Below are 27357 nucleotides of genomic sequence, written 5' to 3'. Positions count from 1 at the left end.
CGGCGTGGAGCAGTGGGAGAGTGGCCGTGCGCAACCCGAGGGTCCCTGGTTCAAAACCCACCTAGTACCAACCTCGTCACGTCCGTTGTGTCCTGAGCAAGACACTTCACCCTTGCTCCTGATGTGTGCTGGTTGGCGCCTTGCATGGCAGCTCCCTCCATCAGTGTGTGAATGTGTGTGTGAATGGGTAAATGTGGAAGTAGTGTCAAAGCGCTTTGAGTACCTTGAAGGTAGAAAAGCGCTATACAAGTACAACCCATTTAAAAGGAAACTGAAAATACCAACAAGGGAGTCCAGTCAGAGTCTTCGTGCTGTAAATATCTTGCTGTCTGTAATTAATCATTAACAGGGTGTGATTAGCTTCTCTGCAGACTTCTGTGCTGACACACCAGCTAATGACTAAAGCCAATATTGCCGTCTCTTATTTTCCCCACCACTTACGTGCACATGCCTTTGAAAAGGTAACCCCCCCCGCGGGATCTCCCGGCCGTGACCCCCGCAGGCTAAGCAGCTAACTGCTGATGCTGACACGGAGCCACGCTGGAGTACTCCTGATTAACGCTGAGAGGTGCGTCGAAGGGACAAGATCTGAGGGTGCGGTGACCCCGCATCGACGCGGCAAGAACACAAAGAGGCCTCAGTGCGCCCGTTTTGCTTTGGTGAGCCCACAAATCGCTTCGGAGGGGCTCCATCAGTCAAAGTCAAAAGCGGGTGCTGCTGAATGAAAATGCAGAAGGCAAAAGTGTCACGTAACAAAAAGCAGAGCGGCACCTGAAGAATGAGCAGGAAGTCAGGAGGAGGAGCAGGTGTTAGGAGAGTCAAAGTAAAGTGGAGGCTGATGAAGTCAGAATACATACTCACTCTACAATAAGTGTACTACTTTAGAACTAAGACTGGCCAATAAAACTACTGTATTTCCTTGAATTGCCGCCGGGTTGCTAATTAATTTAAAACCTCTTCTCACTCCGGCGTTTACCTAAGGCATGCGGTAAATTAAGGCCTGCGCTTATTAATTTGAGTGTGATGTAAGGATACCATCATGAAAAGCACAATTAATAAAAAAAACGTTATTATGGTCTTACCTTTACTTATAAATGAAGTCCATGCGCAGCTCCTTCTGATCAAAAGCATCGATAACTTGTTTATAGAAGTCTTCCTTATCTTTCTTCAGTTTTAAAAGTCTCTCTGTCTCGATGGAGATCTTCCTTTATTACCTCCTGCTTCGATTGAAAGTCCAGTTTAGAAAACTGTTTTATTTTAGATATGTAATCCTCCATGTTAAAAGTGCAAGCGAGAGGAAAAAATAAAGGATCGCTGCTCACTCTTGCTGCTTGTTGTCACTTCTTCTGCAGCCGAGTAGTCGCGAGAAGGATCACTAGCGCCCTCTACCACCAGGAGGCGGGAGACATTTAATGACTCATATTTGACACACGCAGCTACGGTATATTAATAAAACATAGCTGCTTACTGTTCTTTTTAGCATATTCAATAGCTTGGACCTTAAATCCTACTGAATAGCTCGTAATCTTCTTCCCTTTATGCGATTTCAAATGATTGAAATCAGCCTCCTCCATTTTGAAAATGATGACAGGTGAAGTGTCACTCGTGACGTGACGAGTTTGACCCGGTGGAAATTCTAGACATGCGCTAATAAAACTAATTATTTTGCGAAATGAGTTTGACCCGGCAGTAATTCTAGGCAGGCGCATACTATATACCCGGCGGCAATTCAAGAAAATACGGTATATCAATATATATCAGTAGTGTGGTCCACATACCAATATTTTGGTACTGGTGCCAAAATTATTTTGATAATTTTTGGTACTTTTCTAAATAAAGGGGACCACAAAAAATTGCATTGTTGGCTTCATTTTAACAAAAAATCTTAGGGTACATTAAACATTAGTTTAATGTTATTGCAAGTTTGTCCTTAAATAAAATAGTGAACATACTAGACAAATTGTCTTTTAGTAGTAAGTAAACAAACAAAGGCTCCTAATTAGTCTGCTGACATAAGCAGTAACATATTGTGTCATTTATACACCTATTATTTTGTCAACATTATTAAGGACAAGTGGTAGAAAATGAATGATTAAGCTACTTGTTCATTTACTGTTAATATCTGCTTACTTTCTCTTTTAACATGTTCTATCTACACTTCTGTTAAAATGTAATAATCACTTATTCTTCAGTTGTTTGCATATTTTACATTAGTTATGGATGATACCACAAATTTGGGTATCAATCCGACATATTTCCTGAGTTAATAAACATAGTATACTATTTTTTTTTAATGAAGGAAGATGCCAGGAAATAGATGTAATCATAGTAGTATCGACTAGATATGCTATTGTACTTGGTATCATTACAGTGGATGTCAGGTGTAGGCGTTTGTTTACTTTTTGACGCCGGTGAGCTACGGTGTGTAGTGAAGCATGTTTAGCTATTCCTCGTCCTGCAGTGATAATGATACTTGTAAGAAACTTACTTTATTTGTTGCCATGGAGAACAGGATTAGTGATTTAGAAGTAGCTAAAACACTGCAGACTGCGGCTGGACTTTAGCCGCTAGCCAGCTAGTCAAATCTAAAGCATGTCTTCCTGAGGGCGTTTCAGTATTATAACCTCACCGTCATCTTTACTTTTAAAGCCAAAATGCATCCATTCTCCCTTTTCTGTCTACACACTGTGTCTGCTTGTAAGTACTCTGTGATTGTGCACTGCCGAACATGCTCCTCTGCTCGTAAACCAGCAATGACACGGCATGACTTGATTGCGGGCGTAGGACCAGTACGTTTCGGTATAGTACCGAATATGACTCATTAGTATCGCGGTACTATACTAATACTGGTATACTGTACAACCATATGTATCGCAATAGTATAATGTAATCGATATCAACAGAACAAGCATTCGATAAAACGCTCGATATATACCGTAAATTCCGGACAAGAAGAAGCTACTTTTTTCTTATGCTTTTAATCTTGTGGCTTAAAAAACGGTGCGGCTAATTAGTGGATTTTTCTTGGCTGGTGGCCGTAAAGCAAATAGTTTTCATTTAACATTTGCAAATGTTAAATGCAACAGACACTGGAATGGTGTGTTATTGTTTCTGCTATAGCGCCATCTTTTTGGACAAATTTGCTTATTACAGGTGCAGAATTGTGTTTATATTGTTTGTTTCCAGTGTTTTCCATGGTTGTGTTGACATTTACTTTCCTTTCTGCCTTGAAAGCTGAGGAGATCACTAGAGCAGTGGTTCTCAAATGGGGGTACGCGTCCCCCTGGGGGTACTTGAAGGTATGCCAAGGGGTACGTGAGATTGTTTTTAAATATTCTAAAAATAGCAACAATTCAAAAATCCTTTATAAGTATATTTATTGAATAATACTATGAATGTAAGTTCATAAACTGTGAAAAGAAATACAACAATGCAATATTCAGTGTTGACAGCTCGATTTTTTGTGGACATGTTCAATAAATATTGATGTTAAAAGATTTATTTTTTTGTGAAGAAATGTTTAGAATGAAGTTGATGGATCTCTATTACAATCCCCAAAGAGGACACTTTAAGTTGATGATTACTTCTATGTGGAGAAATCTTTATTTATAATTGTGAAGTGAAGTGACTTATATTTATATAGCGCTTTTTTCTCTAGTGACTCAAAGCGCTTTACATAGTGAAACCCAATATCTAAGTTACATTTAAACCAGTGTGGGTGGCACTGGGAGCAGGTGGGTAAAGCGTCTTGCTCAAGGACACAACGGCAGTGACTAGGATGGCGGATGTGGGAATCGAACCTGCAACCCTCAAGTTGCTGGCACGGCCACTCTACCAACCGAGCTATACCTCCCCGTTGTTAAGTACATAACTCCATGTGTTCAATCGATATTTTGAAGTAATTAGAATATAAAACCTGTTTTCAGTTTTTTTTTACCTTTTTTTGTTAAGTACATAAGTCCATGTGTTCAATCAGTTTTCATGCCTTCAGTGACAATCTACAATGCAAATACTCATGAAAACAAAGAAAACCCATTGAATGAGAAGGTTTGTCCAAACTTCTGGCCCCACTTTTCTGATGACGTCATTGATTTTCTGTTTTTGTGGTATCACTATAGTGGTTTCAAATAGCTGAAAGCAGACAGTTTTGTAGACTGAGGTAAGCGTTGGTACATTTTCCAGGGCCAGACATGTGTGTGTATGTACAATACTAAGTCAAGTGTCAAGGCGACAAAAGTAGCACCTAACAAGTGACAAGGAGTTTAAGAAGTGTCCTAGTATGAGTGTGCATCACTTGTTTATTTTTCAACAAGTTTTTTAGTTACTTTTATATCTTTTTTTCCAAATAGTTCAAGAAAGACCACTACAAAAGGGCAATATTTTGCACTGTTATACAATTTAATAAATCAGAGAATGATGACATAGTGCTGTATTTTACTTCTTTATCTCTTTTTTTCAATCAAAAATGCTTTGCTCTGATTAGGGGGTACTTGAATTAAAAAAATGTTGACAGGGGGTACATCACGGAAAAAAGGTTGAGAACCACTGCTCTAGAGGAAGGTTGCAAACATATTTCCATTTAATATATTTTTCTCCTAGTCCTTATTTTTGATTGGAAAAACGATCAATAAATATTGATATGGACTGATGTAAAACACTTCTACGGTGATACAGTTTTCATCCATTCCTGCTTACAGCCAGGTGAGACGATCCTAATGAATATTCCAGGCTGACAAGGTGTTGAACATCTCAGGTAAAGATGTATGGATGGCGATTAATATGCAAAGAGCGAATAGATTATGATAAGGCTGGCAAGCGTGTGACATTTTCTAATTAGCGCACTTGAACCTCATCAATGGCCATTCAGGCGGCACGCCGGTTTACTGTGCCGCTATTCAAACGCCAATCAAATGGCGCTCGCTGCAGCAGTGAATGAGGAGAGAGGGAGTGAACAAGCCTGAGGTGTCACGGAGCGTCGAAGGCTAATCAGCACACTTCGCAATCACGTCCCATTCACTGAAGTTTCTCCTGGGCGGCTTACCACCATTTAACTGTCGCCTGTCAAGGGGAGCTGACATTTAACATGCAACGTGAGACTCAGTTCTATTGAACCTGGTCCAAGCTGCAGTTTCAATTGGATTATAAAACTCACATGCACTGTTGATTTTCACGTCAATTAAATAGAAGCTACTTGGCTTGACTAAAACTTCACTGATCTGCTTACTAGAGATACGCCATTCGATCAGTCAACGATCAGTATCGTTCGATTTCTGTGAAAAAGTATAAAATTGTCATTATCCGTTGCCCGGATCATGTTTTGTTTCGTTTTTGACTCCCTCAGTTCAGTTTTCAGTAGGGCTGGGCAATATATCGATAAACTGGACACCGTATTTCCTTGAAATGCCGCCGGGCTGCTAATTAATTTAAAACCTCTTCTCACTCCGGCACTTCCCAAAGGCATGCGGTAAATTTAGGCCTGCGCTTATAAATTTGAGTGTGATGTAAGGATACCATCATGAAAAGCACATTTAATAAAAAAACGATATTATGGTCTTACCTTTACTTATAAATGAAGTCCATGCACAGCTCCTTCTGATCAAAAGCATTTGATAGTTTGTTTATAGAAGTGAAGTGAATTAGTGAATTATATTTATATAGCGCTTTTTTCTCAAGTGACTCAAAGCGCTTTACATAGTGAAACCCAATATTTAAGTTACATTCAAACCAGTGTGGGTGGCACTGGGAGCAGGTGGGTAAAGTGTCTTGCCCAAGGACACAACGGCAGTAACTAGGATGGCACAAGTGGGAATCGAACCTGCAACCCTCAAGTTGCTAGCACGGCCACTCTACCAACCAAGCTATCTTTCTTCAGTTTTAAAAGTCTCTCTGTCTCGATGGAGATCTTCCTTTATTACCTCCTGCTTCCATTGAAAGTCCAGTTTACAAAACTGTTTTATTTTAGATATGTAATCCTCCATGTTAAAAGTGCAAGCAAGAGGAAAAAATAAAGGATCGCTGCTCACTCTTGCTGCTTGTTGTCACTTCTTCTGCAGCCGAGTAGTCGCAAGAAGGATCACTAGCGCCCTCTACCACCAGGAGGCGGGAGTCATTTAATGACTCATATTTGACACACGCAGCTACGGTATATTAATAAAACATAGCTGCTTACTGTTCTTTTTAGCATATTCAATAGCTTGGACCTTAAATCCTACTGAATAGCTCTCAATCTTCTTCCCTTTATGCGATTTCAAATGATTGAAATCAGCTTCCTCCATTTTGAAAATGATGACAGGTGAAGTGTCACTCGTGACGTGACGAGTTTGACCTGGCGGTAATTCTCGGCATATGCTAACTTTTTTGCGAAACGAGTTTGACCCGGCGTTAATCCTGAGCCGGCGGTAATGCTAAGCATGCGCTAATTATTTTGCGAAACGAGTTTGACCCGGCAGTAATTCTAGGCAGGCGCATACTATTCAAGGAAATACGGTATATCAGGGGTTTGTCTCTGTGCGATATAGAAAATGACTACATGGTGATATTGGAGTATATGTTCTCACACAGTTGCTTTTAGCTGCTGGCATTACACTACAGGCTCTTCTCACTCTTTCTTGTCTCTCCTTGTCACAGACAGCAAGTGCACCTTCTTACATACGTCACATACTATCACCTTTTACGTCACATACTGTCACCTCAGACCTCACATACGTATACGCCCTCGCGGAGCAGAGAGGAAGCAGCATGGGTAACGTTAGCTGTGGTGCGAGCGGTAATACGAGAGAAAGAAGGTGCAAATCTGTTTACAAATGAAGGAAGAATTAATTCCCAAGAAAAACAGCAGGGGGTCCATCGTCTGGCGGTAGTTTGGCTTCAAGTGGGAATATGTCCAACAGACAACCGTAATTTGTCAAGTGTGGGGCAAAAGCGTTGCTACAAAAAGTAGAATTACTGCTAATATGTAGCATCATTTGAAAAGTCACCTGCTAGAGAATGAAGAGTGCTTACTCTGCATGTCAATATCTCTGTTCAGTGCCACGCCAACAAAATGCAGAGGCAAGCATTTCCAGATCAACACCGTATGAAAAAAATAGTCAATAACAAAAGGAGATAATGTCTGCAGGAAACTACCAGATAGTGAAGGACGAACACTATTTGATTTCCTATCATGCAGCTCATTTTTGTTTGACACTTGAAATATCTTGTGTGACATCATGCACAAAAGTGCACTTTATTTGTTTTAAACTATTGTAGTGGCCTTCTGTACAAAAAGTGCACTTTAATTTAGTGTTGTTTTGATATGTCACCTTAGTGACATCACTCCATCCATCCATCCATCCATCATCTTCCGCTTATCCAAGGTCGGGTCGCGGGGGCAACAGCCTAAGCAGGGAAACCCAGACTTCCCTCTCCCCAGCCACTTCGTCTAGCTCTTCCCGGGGGATCCCGAGGCGTTCCCAGGCCAGCCGGGAGACATAGTCTTCCCAACGTGTCCTGGGTCTTCCCCGTGGCCTCCTACCGGTTGGACGTGCCCTAAACACCTCCCTAGGGAGGCGTTCGGGTGGCATCCTGACCAGATGCCCGAACCACCTCATCTGGCTCCTCTCGATGTGGAGGAGCAGCGGCTTTACTTTGAGTTCCTCCCGGATGGCAGAGCTTCTCACCCTATCTCTAAGGGAGAGACCCAAACTCATTTGGGCCGCTTGTACCCGTGATCTTATCCTTTCGGTCATGACCCAAAGCTCATGACCATAGGTGAGGATGGGAACGTAGATCGACCGGTAAATTGAGAGCTTTGCCTTCCGGCTCAGCTCCTTCTTCACCACAACGGATCGGTACAACGTCCGCATTACTGAAGACGCCGCACCGATCCGCCTGTCGATCTCACGATCCACTCTTCCCTCACTCGTGAACAAGACTCCTAGGTACTTGAACTCCTCCACTTGGGGCAGGGTCTCCTCCCCAACCCGGAGATGGCACTCCACCCTTTTCCGGGCGAGAACCATGGACTCGGATTTGGAGGTGCTGATTCTCATTCCGGTCGCTTCACACTCGGCTGCGAACCGATCCAGCGAGAGCTGAAGATCCCGGTCAGATGAAGCCATCAGGACCACATCATCTGCAAAAAGCAGAGACCTAATCCTGCGGTTACCAAACCGGAACCCCTCAACGCCTTGACTGCGCCTAGAAATTCTGTCCATAAAAGTTATGAACAGAATCGGTGACAAAGGACAGCCTTGGCGGAGTCCAACCCTCACTGGAAATGTGTTCGACTTACTGCCGGCAATGCGAACCAAGCTCTGGCACTGATCGTACAGGGAACGGACCGCCACAATAAGACAGTCCGGTACCCCATACTCTCTGAGCACTCCCCACAGGACTTCCCGAGGGACACGGTCGAATGCCTTCTCCAAGTCCACAAAGCACATGTAGACTGGTTGGGCAAACTCCCACGCACCCTCAAGAACCCTGCCGAGAGTATAGAGCTGGTCCACAGTTCCACGACCAGGACGAAAACCACACTGTTCCTCCTGAATCCGAGGTTCGACTATCCGACGTAGCCTCCTCTCCAGTACACCTGAATAAACCTTACCGGGAAGGCTGAGGAGTGTGATCCCACGATAGTTGGAACACACCCTCCGGTCCCCCTTCTTAAAGAGAGGAACCACCACCCCGGTCTGCCAATCCAGAGGTACCGCCCCCGATGTCCACGCGATGCTGCAAAGTCTTGTCAACCAAGACAGCCCCACAGCATCCAGAGCCTTAAGGAACTCCGGGCGGATCTCGTCCACCCCTGGGGCCTTGCCACCGAGGAGCTTTTTAACTACCTCAGCGACCTCAGCCCCAGAAATAGGAGAGTCCACCACAGATTCCCCAGGCACTGCTTCCTCATAGGAAGACGTGTTGGTGGGATTGAGGAGGTCTTCGAAGTATTCCTTCCACCTATCCACAACATCCGCAGTTGAGGTCAGCAGAACACCATCCGCACCATACACGGTGTTGATAGTGCACTGCTTCCCCTTCCTGAGGCGGCGGACGGTGGTCCAGAATCGCTTCGAAGCCGTCCGGAAGTCGTTTTCCATGGCTTCCCCGAACTCTTCCCATGTCCGAGTTTTTGCCTCCGCGACCGCTGAAGCTGCACACCGCTTGGCCTGTCGGTACCTGTCCACTGCCTCCGGAGTCCTATGAGCCAAAAGGACCCGATAGGACTCCTTCTTCAGCTTGACGGCATCCCTCACCGCTGGTGTCCACCAAGGGGTTTTAGGATTGCCGCCCCGACAGGCACCAACTACCTTGCGGCCACAGCTCCGATCTGCCGCCTCGACAATAGAGGTGCGGAACATGGTCCACTCGGACTCAATGTCCAGCACCTCCCTCGTGACATGTTCAAAGTTCTTCCGGAGGTGGGAATTGAAACTTTGTCTGACAGGAGACTCTGCCAGACGTTCCCAGCAGACCCTCACAATGCGTTTGGGCCTCCCAGGTCTGTCCGGCATCCTCCCCCACCATCGCAGCCAACTCACCACCAGGTGGTGATCGGTAGAAAGCTCCGCCCCTCTCTTCACCCGAGTGTCCAAAACATGAGGCCGCAAATCCGATGACACAACTACAAAGTCGATCATGGAACTGCGGCCTAGGGTATCCTGGTGCCAAGTGCACATATGGACACCCTTATGTTTGAACATGGTGTTTGTTATCGACAAACTGTGACGAGCACAAAAGTCCAATAACAAAACACCACTCGGGTTCAGATCCGGGCGGCCATTCTTCCCAATCACGCCTCTCCAGGTTTCACTGTCGTTGCCAACGTGAGCGTTGAAGTCTCCCAGTAGGACAAGGGAATCACCCGGGGGAGCACTTTCCAGTACTCCCTCGAGTGTTCCCAAAAAGGGTGGGTACTCTGAACTGCTGTTTGGTGCATAAGCACAAACAACAGTCAGGACCCGTCCCCCCACCCGAAGGCGGAGGGAGGCTACCCTTTTGTCCACCGGGTTGAACTCCAACGTACAGGCTTTGAGCCGGGGGGAAACAAGAATTGCCACCCCAGCCCGTCGCCTCTCACTGCCGGCAACGCCAGAGTGGAAGAGGGTCCAATCCCTCTCGAGAGAAGTGGTTCCAGAGCCCTTGCTGTGCGTCGAAGTGAGTCCAACTATATCCAGCCGGAATTTCTCGACTTCGCGCACTAGCTCAGGCTCCTTCCCCCCCAGTGACGTGACATTCCACGTCCCAAGAGCTAGCTTCTGTAGCCGAGGATCGGACCGCCAAGTGCCCTGCCTTCGGCTGTCGCCCAGCTCACAATGCACCCGACCTCTATGGCCCCTGCTATGGGTGGTGAGCCCATTGGAGGGGTGACCCACGTTGCCTCTTCGGGCTGTGCCCGGCCGGGCCCCATGGGAACAGGCCCGGCCACCAGGCGCTCGCCATCGTGCCCCACCTCCGGGCCTGGCTCCAGAGGGGGGCCCCGGTGACCCGCGTCCGGGCGAGGGAAATCTGGGTCCATGGTTTTTCATCTTCATAAAGGTCTTCGAGCTGCTCTTTGTCTGATCCCTCACCTAGAACCTGTTTGCCTTGGGAGACCCTACCAGGGGGCTTTATGCCCCCGGACAACATAGCTCCTAGGATCATTGGGACACGCAAACTCCTCTACCACGATAAGGTTGCAGCTCAGAGAGGAGTGACATCACTCATAGCTTGTTTTAAAATGTCTCTGACAATCTTGCACTTTCTGTTTTGGAAATGACATGAATGTTTGTGCCACTGCTTAATAACTGTTTAATAAATACACTTTTAGTTGTGATTTCCCTCTCTGCATGAAAGTTTAAAAGTAGCATATATGAATGCAGTATGAAGAAGAATGTTTGAATGTAGACAAATAGAATCATCATACTGCTGTCATTATATGCATCAAGTGTTCATTCAAGGCCAAGGCAAAATATGGAGATAAATATGGTGTATCGTGATATGGCCTAAAACTATGGAGATATTTAAAAAAGTCCATATCGCCCAGCCCTAGTTTTCAGCATCTCTGTTATTTTACCACCTTAGCCGCACTCATCCTGCCTGTTTACCAGACACCATTTTCACTAGTAAATAGCACCCTTGGTAAGTTGTAAATTGTATTAGTGTATTTAAAAAATATCAATAATTATTGATATCGATCAATATAAAAAACGTATATCGTGATACAGTTTTCAGCAATATTGCCCAGCCCTACTTTTTTTGTGATTCACCACAAAAAATGTTAAAAAGAAGTATATTAAGTCTTTACTTTTTAGTTGTTTTTGTTATATTTTAACTAAATGTGCTTCACGGTGGCAGAGGGGTTAGAGCGTCTGCCTCACAATACGAAGTTCCTGCAGTCCTGGGTTCAAATCCAGGCTCGGGATCTTTCTGTGTGGAGTTTGCATGTTCTCCCCGTGAATGCGTGGGTTCCCTCCGGGTACTCCGGCTTCCTCCCACTTCCAAAGACATGCACCTGGGGATAGGTTGATTGGCAACACCAAATTGGCCCTAGTGTGTGAATGTGAGTGTGAATGTTGTCTGTCTATCTGTGTGGGCCCTGCGATGAGGTGGCGACTTGTCCAGGGTGTACCCTGCCTTCCGCCCGATTGTAGCTGAGATAGGCGCCAGCGCCCCCCGCGACCCCGAAAGGGAATAAGCGGTAGTAAATGGATGGATGGATGGGTGGTAAAAGGTCTACACAACCCTTTCAGACACATTTCCATAATTAATTGTGCACCACAACATTTATACTGCAAAAAATAATTTTAACGTGCAGGGATTAAATTTATTCAGTGATATGAATTTGGGGTCATAGTGCCTAGTCCTGGCTGTCCTGAGTTCTAATGCTCATCCTGGATCTTTAACAGTCCAACTGCGAGAAGACGACCCAATCATGCGTGTAGACTTCATGCATATTATTGCACACTGAAAATATTCCACCATTCCATTGAGGAAACTGCAGAAGTCTCATAAACAAAGACTGAAAGCTGATAAATAGTTTTATGTAAATGGTTCGCTGACAAAGGGCGACCTTCCTTGACAGCTTCTGAGTACCAGCACGACAGACTAGAGTAATGGCCGCCGCTAATGTAGGCGCCCGCAACACTCGGGGGGGACGGCAGAAATGGCAGCGTTAAATTGGCGGGTGCGGTGAGGCAAAGCATTTGTTTACAACCACTATGAGTAGCAGGAAAAGGGAAATCAAACTAAAAAAAAGGAACGTCATTAGAATCAGTGTACAGAGTACATAGTTCAATAAATATGAAATGTTTTTAGGAGGAAACTAACACTGTTGGAATTGCTACTGTAAAATATCAATGTGTGATTTCAGAATGTGTGTTAAAAGTTGAGGGACAAAAACATGCAAAGAAATTAATCGAATCAATGTGAAACTACCAAGTCAGCATTATTCTGCAGTGCCGTCATATTCCACGACTGCAACCTCTAGACATGGTCAAGGTGAGGAAGGCTCAAACACCACAGAACATGGCGCAGTTGAAAAGTAGGAAATATCTGAAGAGAGAATTTTCAAAGGTGATGAGAAATGAGATGTTAATGTGTGACTTGACAGACCAGATGGTGACCAGTCCCCTACATCAGGGGTGTCCAAAGTGTGGCCCAGGGGCCATTTGCGGCCCGCAGCTATTTGTTTACCGGCTCACCACACATTCTGGAAATGCTATTTAAAAACATTTAAAAAGTGGAATGAGGGTAAAATCCAACGAGAACAAGTTGCTATGCAGGCTGCTTTTTTTTCTTTTGTCTATTAAAAAAAAAATCAATGCTATAATTAATTATTGACCTATTCAACGCTCCAATTAATTCAAATATTTCACTTTGAAATGTTTTATGTGGAAAATGTTGCATATTTTTTGTGGTTGCCATACAAAAACATTGTTTTCTTTGACAAAAGAGCATAAAACAAACAAAATAATAGTTCAAATGTAAAATTGACAGATATATCTGAAGTTGATCTCGTAACTTAAGTGTTGAAAGTAAAAAAACCTAATAAAAATTATCATTTCTGAGTGGGGCACCTTTTGAATCCCAAATATATTCAATGGGATTTTATTTACATTTTCACGGTGATTACTCAAAAATAATAATGAATGAATCCAGGGTGTCCTGCATTATTGATATTTTTAAGGCTCTAATTACTTCGCATCAAACATTGCTTTCTGAATGTTTTGGGCATTGGGGGAAATTTTGCATATTTCAGTGTCATAAAAAACAAAGTTGTCTGACAGAAAAGGCATAAAACCTTTTTGTTTTTTAACTTTATATCAACATGAAGTTGATAAACTGTAGATATTTACTATAAGCATTAAATAATTAAAAAATAATAATAGTTTGACTCGTTTTTAACATTAGACTCTTTATGGTCCCCGGCAGCCCTAAAGGTAAAAAAAAATAAAAATCCATATATTTTGCTATGGTTAGAAAATGAAAAATATCAAAATTGCCCCGGCATGCTTTAATTTTTCCGTGTGCGGCCCTCGGTGGAAAAAGTGTGGACATCCCTGCCCTACATGGAATTGATCATGACCTATTTGACCCACAAAATACAGCCGCCCCACCTTAAAAATTAAGGGTATTTTTTACGTGAAAACTAAGTTGGATAATCCCAGGGTATCCAATCAATCGCAACTGGACTGTTTGGTTCATCTCCGAAGAGGTTTCGCCTCTCAACCAAGTAGACTTTGTCAGTTCATGTTCATAAAGTTAGATTGGTCAGATCTAGTCTTAGATTGGTCAGCTCTAGTCTTAGATTGGTCAGATGTAGTCTTAGATTGGTCAGATGTAGTCTTAGATTGGTCAGATCTAGTCTTCGATTGGTCAGATCTAGTCTTCGATTGGTCAGATCTAGTCTTCGATTGGTCAGATCTAGTCTTCGATTGGTCAGATCTAGTCTTAGATTGGTCAGATCTAGTCTTAGATTGGTCAGATCTAGTCTTAGATTGGTCAGATCTTGTCTTAGATTGGTCAGATCTTGTCTTAGATTGGTCAGATCTTGTCTTAGATTGGTCAGATCTTGTCTTAGATTGGTCAGATCTTGTCTTAGATTGGTCAGATCTTGTCTTAGATTGGTCAGATCTAGTCTTAGATTGGTCAGATCTAGTCTTAGATTGGTCAGATCTAGTCTTAGATTGGTCAGATCTAGTCTTAGATTGGTCAGATCTAGTCTTAGATTGGTCAGATCTTGTCTTAGATTGGTCAGATCTTGTCTTAGATTGGTCAGATCTTGTCTTAGATTGTTCAGATCTAGTCTTAGATTGGTCAGATCTAGTCTTAGATTGGTCAGATGTAGTCTTAGATTGGTCAGATGTAGTCTTAGATTGGTCAGATCTAGTCTTAGATTGGTCAGATCTAGTCTTAGATTGGTCAGATCTAGTCTTAGATTGGTCAGATCTAGTCTTAGATTGGTCAGATCTAGTCTTAGATTGGTCAGCTCTAGTCTTAGATTGGTCAGCTCTAGTCTTAGATTGGTCAGCTCTAGTCTTAGATTGGTCAGATCTAGTCTTAGATTGGTCAGATCTAGTCTTAGATTGGTCAGATCTAGTCTTAGATTGGTCAGATCTAGTCTTAGATTGGTCAGATCTAGTCTTAGATTGGTCAGATCTAGTCTTAGATTGGTCAGATCTAGTCTTAGATTGGTCAGATCTAGTCTTAGATTGGTCAGATCTAGTCTTAGATTGGTCAGATCTAGTCTTAGATTGGTCAGATCTAGTCTTAGATTGGTCAGATCTAGTCTTAGATTGGTCAGATCTAGTCTTAGATTGGTCAGATCTAGTCTTAGATTGGGTAGATCTTGTCTAGCAGCTGGTGGCAAAACCCAGACTATTTAAACTCCAACACCAAGAAGGTGTGCCTGGGAAACGAGGGTTCCCCCTATAGACCCAGCTGGTCCCAAGCAAACAAAAGGACTATTAAACCATTAGAATCCATCGCCAAACACAACAATATCACTATTGCAACATTCAAAACAATTCCAATATGCTTAGTTTTGATAATATTATATCTCTCTCACAGAACCCAATGGTCTGCAACATTAGCTCCATCTCCACTGAAAGATTTTGTCCATCAAACTTTATACGGCCAGAAGAGTAAGCAGAGGTACTACTAGAGGGCAGTGTAGCCTTCACCCAAACTGCTTTCTCATCCAAGGCTGGGAAACAAGCTCCCACCTGAGCTGCTGAGCTTAGATTCACTCACTTCATTGGGTTGGGTTTTTTCTTGCCCTGATGTGGGATCTGTCATTGTGGCTTGTGCAGCCCTTTGAGACATTTGTGACTAAGGACTATATAAGTACACTTTGATTGACTGAAATGAAATCGTAACGAGAAAAACAACTGTTGAGATGTAAAAGAGCAATCCTACAGTCAATGCAGACGACAGTTGGTGGAATTTCCCTTCATTGAGAACATCCATAGACATAATCTAAGTAATAAATTGTATGAATTGATACATACAGCCTGTTATATACAGAATATATGCACCGAAAATTTGACCTCCGACAGGATAAAAAAAAAAAGAAAAAAGTTTGATAACTGAAACAGCACTGGCAAAAGAGGACCATGTGTTGACGTAAGCAAGACGCACACATGTGAGGAGTGGAGGCAGCATTTCTGCGATGTGGACATACTTTATACATTTAAAAAAATAAAAAAGAAATGGATAAACTGGCTGGAATATAAAGACAATATAACATACATCCATAAACCTGGATGCATATGCAATCTGCACCTTATTGCTCTTTTATCCTGCTCTACTTCAAGTCAAATATTGCTTTCTGAATGCTTTGGGCAGTCGGGGAAATACTGCATATCTCAGTTTTATGATGAAAATCAATCAATCAATGTTTATTTATATAGCCCTAAATAACTAGTGTCTCAAAGGGCTGCACAAGCCACGACGACATCCTCGGCTTAGATTAAAAAAAATTGTTTTTGACAGAAAAGGCATAAAACATATATTTTTGGGGGGGGGTTTAACTTTATATCAACCTGAAGTTGATATACTTTAGAGATTTACTGTAAGCGTTAAATAAAAAAAGATAATAATAATTTGAGGGGTTAGTGCATCTGCCTCACAATACGAAGTTCCTGCAGTCCTGGGTTCAAATCCAGGCTCGGGATCTTTCTGTGTGGAGTTTGCATGTTCTCCCCGTGACAGCGTGGGTTCCCTCCGGGTACTCCGGCTTCCTCCCACCTCCAAAGACATGCACCTGGGGATAGGCCCCTCCCACCTCCAAAGACATGCACCTGGGGATAGGCCCCTCCCACCTCCAAAGACATGCACCTGGGGATAGGTTGATTGGCAACACTAAATGGTCCCTAGTGTGTGAATGTTGTCTGTCTATCTGTGTTGGCCCTGCGACGAGGTGGCGACTTGTCCAGGGTGTACCCTGCCTTCCGCCCGATTGTAGCTGAGATAGGCGCCAGCGGCCCCCGCGACCCCGAAAGGGAATAAGCGGTAGAAAATGGATGGATGGATGGATGGACTTGTTTTTAACATTTTAATGTCTCAAAGCAGGGGTGTCAAACTCAAATACAGATTGGGCCAAAATTTAAAACGCAACAAAGCCGCGGGCCGAGGTTGAACAAATTAACCTTTTAATAGGGACCCAAAAAAGTTTTGCATTGAATATTGAACAAGCAAGACTTATATAACTTTATAGTGACATGCAAAATCCAGTTTCAAATAATAATAAAAAAATATCAATGGCATATCAAAATTAAAATAAAAATTGAATCTCTCTTTTCGGCGGCGGGGTTGAGGTGGACGGGGTTTGGTGATAGCGGGGGTTGTATATTGTAGTGTCCCGGAAGAGTTACTGCTGCAAGAAATTCTGGGTATTTGTTCTGTTGTGTTACGGTGCGGATGTTCTCCCGAAATGTGTTTGTCATTCTTGTTTGGTGTGGGTTCACAGTGTGGCGCATATTTGTAACAGTGTTAAAGTTGTTTATACGGCCACCCTCAGTGTGACCTGTATGGCTGTTGACCAAGTATGCCTTGCATTCACTTGAGTGAGTGTATAAGCCGCATATATTATGTGACAGGGACGGCACGCTGTTTGTATGGAGGAAAAGTGGACGTGGCGACAGCTTGGAGAGAACACCAAAGGCAATGCCTTTAAGGGCCACCCCCAATATTGTTGTCCGGGATGAAATTTGGGAGGGGCACTGTATTTTGGGAGTCTTCCGGGAAAATCGGGAGGGTTGGCAAGTAAGAGTATTAGCGGTGAATGCGGTGTTACAGCGGCGGGCCACGCCTAATGTTAATTTGATATTACCTTAAGGCAGGGGTAGGGAACCTATGGCTCTAGAGCCAGATGTGGCTCTTTTGATGACTGCATCTGGCTCTCAGATTAATCTTAGCTGACATTGCTTAACACGATAAGTAATGAATAATTCCGCTGGTAATCACAGTGTTAAAAATGACGTTCAAATGATTTAACATTGTCATTCATTTTAATCCAACCATCCATTTTCTATCCCACCTGTTCAAGTAGTTGCATTAATGGGAAGACGTATTTTATTTATTATTGGTTAGCTTTAGAATGACGATGTTATTAAAAGGGGCGGCATGGCGTAGTGGGTAGAGCGGCCATGCCAGAAACCTGAGGGTTGCAGGTTCGCTTCCCACCTATGGACATCAAAGTCGCTGCCGTTGTGTCCTTGGGCAGGACACTTCACCCTTTGCCCCCGGTGCCGCTCACACTGGTGAATGGATGATGAATGAATGATTGGTGGTGGTCGGCGGGGCCGTAGGTGCAAACTGGCAGCCACGCTTCCGTCAGTCTACCCCAGGGCAGCTGTCGCTACTGATGTAGCTTACCACCACCATCGTGTGAATGAATGATGGGTTCCCACTTCTCTGTGAGTGCTTTGAGTATATAACAATAGAAAAGCGCGATATAAATCTTATCCATTATTATTATTATTATTATTATTATTATTATTATTAAAAAGAATAGGAGACCTATTGTACTCTAAATATGTTGGTCTTACTTTAAATTGCACGTGTTAAAAAATATTATATGGCTCTCACGGAAATACATTTTGAAATATTTGGCTTTCATGGCTCTCTCAGCCAAAAAGGTTCCCGACCCCTGCCTTGAGGGTTAAATTTAATTAAACGGCGGGCCAAATTTGGCCCGTGGGCCAGAGTTTGACACCCATGTCTTAAACCCTTTATGGTCCCCGGTTGCCCTAAAGGTAAAACAACAAACAAAATCTATATATTTTGTTATGGTTTGAAAAAATTTTAAATATCAAAACGGCTTCCGCATGCTTTAATTTTTCTGTGTTCGGCCCTCGGTGGAAAAAGTTTGGTGACTCCTGGACTAGACTGCTGTAAATGTGAGTGTGTGCACATGGTTGTGTTCAACACACACACACACACACACACACACACACACACACACACACACACACACACACACACACACACACACACACACACACACACACACATTGATCAAGCTGGTGGTCGAGAGGCTAATAAAAGCAAGCGGTGGAATAGATGCAGGGGGACGACCTTTAATGATGTCATCATCTCAGCCGCCATCAACCCCCTGCAGAGCTCCTTTAGCGTTCACGCTCCTCCTAGCAGGCGACGCTGCACGCCGTCCTGGAGCTTCATAAACAGACGCGGAAATGTAAGCATAAGTGGGGGCAGGAGAAGATAAAACAAGGTCTGGACATGCTAAGCTAACCACAAGGCGTGCAAATTGCCAGCCATTACAACTCATTACTTTCTGAGGCTAACACAAGAACCGTGCTGTGATGAAGAAAGCTTTGACAATCGGTCCACTCCAGTTTGATTGATGGCGTGACGCCGTCGGCCACAATAACAGATTCTATCTTTAGTGGGGTTTTTTTCTTTCTGCTGTCTACTGTGGGAAAGTAATAAAACACAGACAGCATGGACTGATCAGAAGTAGCAGGCTCGGCTCATTAATCTACGAGAGCTTGAAAGAGCAGAGACAAGTGAGATGATTGGCAGATGGTGAGCATGCCTCGGCAGCACAAGCAGACTAAAACGAGAGCGCGGATGAAAGTGGGTTAGGTGTTTGGAGAATCGGGCGGAAGCTGAGCGGGGAGAGAAACAAAAAGGTAAATATGACAATTCCTCCTGGGTGAAAGTTCTTGGGAAGCCGAGCCCAGCCTATAATTGACAAAAAAAAACAAGCTGGGGGGAAAACAGCTGACGTCAGGCTGACTTGTTAGCGAAGGTACAGATCTGTGACATTGCGGGATGGCGCGCGAGAATGGAATCATTAAATCTGTGTGAGACAAACAAGACGTAGATCTCATTACTACAAGACAACTCCCCCGGAAAAAGACGTCTCTGAAGTGCGTGATTGCCAAAGTGTCTGTCCTAGCTCCACATCTATTATTCAGCTCTGTCACCTTCTTTCTCTGAAGCTCTTCTGGGAAACTTGCAGCTACACGAGCACCAACTGTTCACACGTTACAAAACACCAACAGCACGTGTTCATTTGTCAATTATCTAGGTCTTTGTTGAAATATTGCTTATTTGTCTACAGAATTATGTTATGTAAGCATCACATGTATGGAACACCAACATGGTTTCAGGCATTGTCTACACTAAGTCGTACAACCCCTTAAAGCAGGGGTCGGGAACCTTTTTTGCTGAGAGAGACAAAAAGTCAAATATTTTAAAATGTATTTCCGTAAGAGCCATATTATATTTTTTTTAACACTGAACACAACTAAACGCGTGCATCTTTAAGTAATACCAACATTTCTAGAGAATTATAGGTCTCTTATTCTTTGTAATAACATTGTTATTATGAAGCTAACTGTGGAGGGGGCGTGGCCTGCGGGTCTGCAGCGAAATAGGGTGTGCCAGGACTGGCCTCGAAATCAGCGACAGGTGTGTAGATGGCCCACCTGGGCCTTGTTATCTAATCACCTGTCGCTCTGTTTATAAGCAGCAGCCAGGAGGAGAGACGGGGTTGAGGTTGGAGCCAGAGCGCGAGCGAAAACGAAAGAGAAAAATACAATTGCTGGAAAGCAACGTAGAGACTTTTTGAAAAATAAAACAATATTGTAACCCTGAAACAGGCTCTCATGTCGGTGCTTGGTGGTCTGAAGAACCCCCAGGAGGGCAAGCCCCACACTAACCAATAATAAATAAATAACTTCTTACCAGTAACGCAACTTCTTGAACAGGTGAAGTAGAAAACAGATGGATGGATTAGTTCTCTTTCTGTCTGAGAAGTGTTGTATCCCAAATAGCTGCAATGCCTTTCTCTTCAGAATGTTTTATATTTTGAACGTTATTTTTAACACTGTGATTACAAGTGGAATTATTCGTTACTTATCATGTTAAGCAATGTCAGCTAGGATTTATCTAAGAGCCAGATGCAGTCATCAAAAGAGCCATAGGTTCCCTACCCCTGCCTTAAACTAATAATTATTTAGCCTAAACCCCGTTTAAGCCACACTAAACCAGCGTTTAAGGTGCCCCTCCTCGGACAAATTTTAACACAGGTAAGTGCGCCGTGTATTTCTTGAATCTTCAGCACTTAGCTTTGTATGGACTCATTGATCGTTTACTAACTGAGTTCGGAGAGGAAGTGACGCCGGAAAGACCACGCCCCACACAGGAAGTGACGTCAGAAAGAACGCACCACAGCCAACTTCATAATAAAGCGCTTTGGTAACTCGGAGCTAACCCCTGGAAATATGGAGTCGAGTCATCCAGACATGTCCGTGTTTCTCCTTCCTCTACAAGTACAGACACTTGTGGAGATCACACTTGAATACCTTAAGAGAAAGCCATTGCTGCTATTTGGGATACAACACTTCTCAGACAGAAAGAGAACTTTCCAATGTCTGGCCCACTGTGTTTCTACTAAGCGAAAAAATGTGTGCATTTGTCAAATGAGACAACGAGAATGCGAACTCCCGTGGATGTGATAAAAAAGGTAGCGTGTGCTTTGTATTTCCTGAGCATTGAGGGAAATGACGAATGCATTTGGACTGGCAAAGCAGACTATCAGTTATTGTCCGCCATGTATGTCACGGACTCAACATCTAGGTCCAGAGTCACCAAAAAGGAATGGACAATGAAGGTGCACTTAAGATGTGACTTTAAGGTTTTACTACTTACGTATAAAATACTACACGGTCTAGCTCCATCCTATCTTGCCGATTGTATTGTACCATATGTCCCGGCAAGAAATCTGCCTTCAAAAGACTCCGGCTTATTAGTGATTCCTAGAGTCCCAAAAAAAGTCTGCGGGCTATAGAGCGTTTTCCGTTCGGGCTCCAGTACTCTGGAATGCCCTCCCGGTAACAGTTCGAGATGCTACCTCAGTAGAAGCATTTAAGGCTCATCTTAAAACTCATCTGTATACTCTAGCCTTTAAATAGACCTCCTTTTTAGACCAGTTGATCTGCCGCTTCTTTCCTTTCTCTTCTTCTTTTGTCCTCTGCCTCCCCCCCCCCATCCGATGACCATGGATGAAGTACTGGCTGTCCAGAGTCGAGACCCAGGATGGACCGCTCGCCTGTGTATCGGTTGGGGACATCTCTACAATGCTGATCCGACTCCGCTTGGGATGGTTTCCTGTGGACGGGACTCTCGCTGCTGTTTTGGATCCGCTTTGAACTGAACTCTCGCGGCTGTGTTGGAGCCACTATGGATTGAACTTTCACAGTATCATGTTAGACCCGCTCGACATCCATTGCTTTCGGTCCCCTAGAGGGGGGGGTTGCCCACATCTGAGGTCCTCTCCAAGGTTTCTCATAGTCAGCATTGTCACTAGCGTCCCACTGGGTGTGAGTTTTCCTTGCCCTTATGTGGGTTCTTCCGAGGATGTCGTAGTCGTAGTGGTTTGTACAGTCCTTTGAGACATTTGTGATTTAGGGCTATATAAATGAACATTGATTGGTTGATTGCGGGGGGCGCTGGCGCCTATCTCAGCTACAATCGGGGGGAAGGCAGGGTACACCCTGGACAAGTCGCCACCTCATCGCGACCCCGAAAGGGAATTAGCGGTAGAAAATGGATGGATGGATGGTTGATTGATTGAAGGCAAAAGAGTGAGGAGTGTCCTGACCACATATCTAGAACCCCAGTTTGATTTATGTAAAATGTTGTTTACCACATTGTTAACGTGTCTAATAAAGATTTAATTAATGTATGATGTCTCAGGTGTGATTCACTACCATAGGGCGACAGAGCATATTGTTCAGATAAGTTACATTCAAGAACTTGCACACAAAGCAACACTTTAGGTGACTATGACGTGTGCATCACCTGTGCATGCGTACTAGGAGGGGGAGGAGGGGTCTTAAATGCTGGCATTGTTGTGTGTGGACACGGATAAAGTTAAGTGGGATTTACCCTGGACAACTTTAGTGTAAACGGGGCCTCAGCTTCCATCCACGCTGAGGTCAGAGTTGGAATTGCCATTAAACACATTTTTAAAAATTCAACACTCTTCTGTCATCTGGCAGCTATAGTGGACAATTCGTCAGGTGTCATGTGTCAGGTAAACTGTGACTGAAGAGGCCGTATGAATCCCCTTCCTGCCGTACCACGACATCTTCATCCCGAACCACACGTCCACCACAGAACCCATTCCTTGCTCACCTTATCCCGGTCTTCCACGAGGTCTGTGAGCAGGTCGTCAATGTCGAGGATGCCTCCATCAGTGTACTCCAGGTGGTGTGTATTCACGCCACTCCTTCCATCCTGCACAAATAAGTGACAATGTTTTCCAGGAGACTGCCAACATCAATTACAGTTGATACATATTGAAGGAAAAACAATACAACATAAAAGTAAGAATAAAAGTAACGTGTGTTTGTTATTGTTGACTTTGCATCGTGCTAATTGTGGCTCAGGTTATGTCTGCGTAGGAATGTGAAGAACAATCCAGTTTTGGGTGGAGTAATGGCGTTCAAATTCCAGGATGGTTTCACTGACAACATGCAAAGTTCAGAGTGTACACACCCTGCAGAGTCAATGTGGCTGCAGTCTAAACACACAACAACCTCTTAAATAGGGCTGTCAAAATAATACACTTTCAAAGTAATTGCGATCCTAATTTGTAAGGATTCTTAATCGATTAAAAAAAAATAAAAAATTATCCATCCTGTCTGGAGTTTATATTCTATTAATTTATTTTGCATATCAATAATGTGAACAATAGGGATGTAAAGATATGAAAATTACATATCATGGTTATCCATCCATTCATTTTCTACCGCTTATTCCTTTATTCCTTTTGGGTTTGCGGGGGGCGCTGGTGCCTATCTCAGCTACAATCGGGCGGAAGGCGGCGTACACCCTGGACAAGTCGCCATCTCATCACAGGGCCAACACAGATAGAAAACATTCACACACTAGGGACCATTTAGTGTTGCCAATCAACCTATCCCCAGGTGCATGTCTTTGGAGGTGGGAGGGGCCTATCCCCAGGTGCATGCCTTTGGAGGTGGGAGGGGCCTATCCCCAGGTGCATGTCTTTGGAGGTGGGAGGGGCTTATCCCCGGGTGCATGTCTTTGGAGGTGGGAGGGGCCTATATCCCCAGGTGCATGTCTTTGGAGGTGGGAGGAAGTCAGAGTACCCGGAGGGAACCCACTCATAAAAGGTGAATTCATCAAAAAGTGCATGTTAGATTTTTATAAGAAATCTTTTCCGGCGGCCAGGTGCATTTCTTTGGAGGTGGGAGGGGCCTATCCCCAGGTGCATGTCTTTGGAGATGGGAGGGGCCTATCCCCAGGTGCATGTCTTTGCAGGTGGGAGGGGCCTATCCCCATGTGCACGTCTTTGGAGGTGGGAGGGGCCTATCCCCAGGTGCATGTCTTTGGAGGTGGGAGGGGCCTATCCCCAGGTGCATGTCTTTGGAGGTGGGAGGAAGCCGGGGAGTAGAACCCACACAGTCACGGAGAGAACATGCAGACTCCCCACAGAAAGATACCGAGCCCAGGATCAAACCCAGGACCTTCGTATTGTAGCATGACCAAAATTATTAATGTTATCATCATCATTATTGCAGTGTTGTTGAATGTGCTAAAAAAGTACTTATACACACACTAATATATTTTGACCAAGTCGTTTTTTTACTGAAATTGACATTCTGTTAAAAAAAACACTATGTTGCATGTGTTTTGTTTCTTATGTTTTACTGATAGTATTTAATCTGTTTTAATGGGTTTCTTTTACGGTTTTAAATATTGGTTTTATTGTAACACTTTAGGATGTATTTAAATGATAAGTACGCAACAAATAAAATTATTATTGCTATTTATTATGACCAGCTCAGTGGGATAGTGGTTAGAGTGTCCGCCCTGAGACTGGGAGGCTGTGAGTTCAAACCCCGGCCGAGTCATACCAAAGACCATAAAAAATGGGACCATTGCCTCCCTGCTTGGCACTCAGCATCAAGGGTTAGAATTGGGGGTGAAATCACCATAAATGATTCCCGGGCGCGGCACCGTTGCTGCTCACTGCTCCCCTCACCTCCAGGAGGTGGAACAAGGGGATGGGTCAAATGCAGAGGACACATTTCACCACATTGCTACTTTAACTTTAAAGTTATTATTTCTGGCAGGCCCTATGGTGTCCTACACTGCTCAGCGCTCCTTGAACGCACCATAAAAAACGCTCTGTTTTGTATTCCTTTGAGTGTAGAAGGATCACTAAGTTCAAAGAGAGCACAGCTTGTAGGTTCAATGTGCACAATTGAATCACTCAGTTGCTATGACTGTGGTTATATAAATGATAAATGGGTTGTATTTGTATAGTGCTTTTACTACCTTCAAGGTACTCAAAGCGCTTTGACACTACTTCCACATTCACACACTGATGGAGGGAGCTGCCCTGCAAGGCGCTAACCAGCACCCATCAGGAGCAAGGGTGAAGTGTCTTGCTCAGGACACAACGGACGTGACGAGGTTGGTACTAGGTGGGGATTGAACCAGGGACCCTCGGGTTGCGCACGGCCACTCTTCCACTGCACCCCGCTGTCCCAAAAGTTTAGAATGGGGTATGCGGTTTGCTAATGGGGAAAGATGTTAAGATCTCTTGTTTTCATGTTAGCATTGCAGCCCTTTGAGACACTAGTGATTTAGGGCTATATAAGTAAACATTGATTGATTGATTGATTTAGGCTAACTAACACTGGCAGCAGTCAGTTTTTTGAGTGTATCAAAGTTCAATTATCAGTCTTGGTTTTTTAACCACCGGGAGTTTTACCGTGGTTATAATAGATACCGTTTATCGTTACATTCCTACGTACAGCAATAAATTTCAAGCTTTATTAGTTGTTGTTGTTGCCCAAATAAACATCTCTGGTTGGCTGGGATGTGAATTATATTTAGTGAAGTGAATTATATTTATATAGCACTTTTCTCTAGTGACTCAAAGCACTTTACATAGTGAAACCCAATACCTAAGTTACATGCAAACCAGTGTGGGTGGCACTGGGAGCAGGTGGGTAAAGTGTCTTGCCCAAGGACACAACGGCAGTGACTCGGATGGCGGAAGCGGGAATCGAACCCGCAACCCTCAAGTTGCTGGCACGGCCGCTCTACCAGCCGAGCTACCAACCAGCAGTTCAATGTCTTCTCCAACAACTTTTGAGGTAATGTGAAAAAAATAGCTTGTTATTATCAGTGTTTTTTTACACATTGACGCTTATCGTGAAAAATGTATCATTCCTCTATTTTCATTAGGGACATTTTAAAAATCGACAAAAAAGCAACATAAGAAGTATTTTGAACCTATTTGTTTTGCCTTTCATGTTTTTCCTCACGTTTTGTCTGTCCTAAATATTGCAGAATGTGGGAAACATTAACAACGGTCCATTGACTAGAACAGGGTTAGGGAACCTATGGCTCTAGAGCCAGATGTGGCTCTTTTGATGACTGCATCTGGCTCTCAGATAAATCTGAGCTGACATTGCTTGACACGATAAGTAATGAATAATTCCGCTGGTAATCACAGTGTTAAAAATAACGTTCAAAATATAAATAATTCTCATGCATTTTAATCCATCCATCTGGTTTCTACCACACCAGTTCAAGAAGTCGCATTAATGGTAAGAAGTATTTGAATTATTTTTGGTTAGCTTCAGAATAAAAATGTTATTAAAAACAATAAAAGACTTATTGTACTCTAAAATTGTTGTTAATAATTATAATTGCATGCATTTAATTGTATTCAGTGTTAAAAAATATTATATGGCTCTCACGGAAATACATTTTAAAATCTTTGGCTTTCATGGCTCGCTCAGCCAAAAAGGTTCCCGACCCCTGGACTAGACACTTCATTAAGTACTTTTGCACAATCTAACAAATCCAGTAAGGCAATTATGCCCGAGAAAAGATCATGTTAAATAATATTGTGGCTATAGTTGCAGACTTGTATTACAGCAAGTTGAAAAGTGTTACTATTTTTTAGTTACCTTACTTGGCCTATTTGAGAGAGGAAAATATTACAAACAAATTGACGTGTTTTGATCATAAAACATTTCATTGTTTATCATATGTGCTGAAGGTCTTGTTATGTGCTACATGTAAGCTGTGGACTACATCTGCAGCGACAGCAGCATGAGTTTCCTCACAGGACAGGACAAACCGGTCCAACATGAAGGTCCTCATTCTTCCGCTGCTAATCTCTTTCACCAGTGTAGTAAACGCCAGCCTCGGACAGAAATATTTCCCACTACGAGTGCACGATATGAAGAGATATGGCGTCATACCTAAAAATCTGATAACATTAAAAAATAGATCTGATAACCGCTTTTTTTTTTTTTAAAGGCTGCAGTGACCCATATTGTATTGTACAGTAGGTGGTGAGGGTAAGCAAATCAAACACGCCCTTTCTCCTGCTCGTGCAACCAACGACTATTGTAATAGTCCACTAGTCCTCGGTTATTAACGATCAGTCGACTAATTTGATTACAAACCCCAAATGCAGTGAAGTTGGCACCTGGTAAATAAGCTTCACAGTGTCTTGGCTGAATGAGCAAGTATCGGACACCTCGGTCTCCTTGGACGTACCCTCGCTCATCCATGCAGACTGGACACTGGCCGAGAGTTGGTGGGCGGCCGAGGGTGGAGTCGGCACTGTTGGTTGCTTTGTTGGGTCTGCTCCTGTCTCTGGCCATGCTCCCCCCACCCCAGCAGACGATGGCGTGGAACACCGCAGACACCACCACAGTGTTTTTTTGTTGTTGTTTTACTTTTGTAGCTGTATATAGAAGTGGCTACCGTATTTCCTTGAATTGACGCCGGGTATATAGTATGCGCCTGCCTAGAATTACTGCCGGGTCAAACTCGTCACGTCACGAGTGACACTTCACCTGTCAT

General features: G+C 43.6%; 1 protein-coding gene across 1 annotated transcript in view; it reads right to left on the bottom strand.

Moving 5' to 3' along the window:
• pard3ba (par-3 family cell polarity regulator beta a) overlaps positions 1–27357 on the bottom strand; it is a 329828-nt gene that overhangs the window by 291527 nt on the left and 10944 nt on the right. The window contains 1 exon segment of the mRNA XM_061889407.1: positions 22630–22731. Within this exon segment, the coding sequence (XP_061745391.1) occupies positions 22630–22731 (102 nt within the window).

The sequence above is a fragment of the Nerophis ophidion genome, linkage group LG27 (assembly GCF_033978795.1).
Source record: "Nerophis ophidion isolate RoL-2023_Sa linkage group LG27, RoL_Noph_v1.0, whole genome shotgun sequence".
Lineage (NCBI taxonomy): Eukaryota > Metazoa > Chordata > Actinopteri > Syngnathiformes > Syngnathidae > Nerophis > Nerophis ophidion.
The sequence above is the reverse complement of the archived record's forward strand: the minus strand, read 5'-3'. Positions and strand labels throughout refer to the sequence as shown.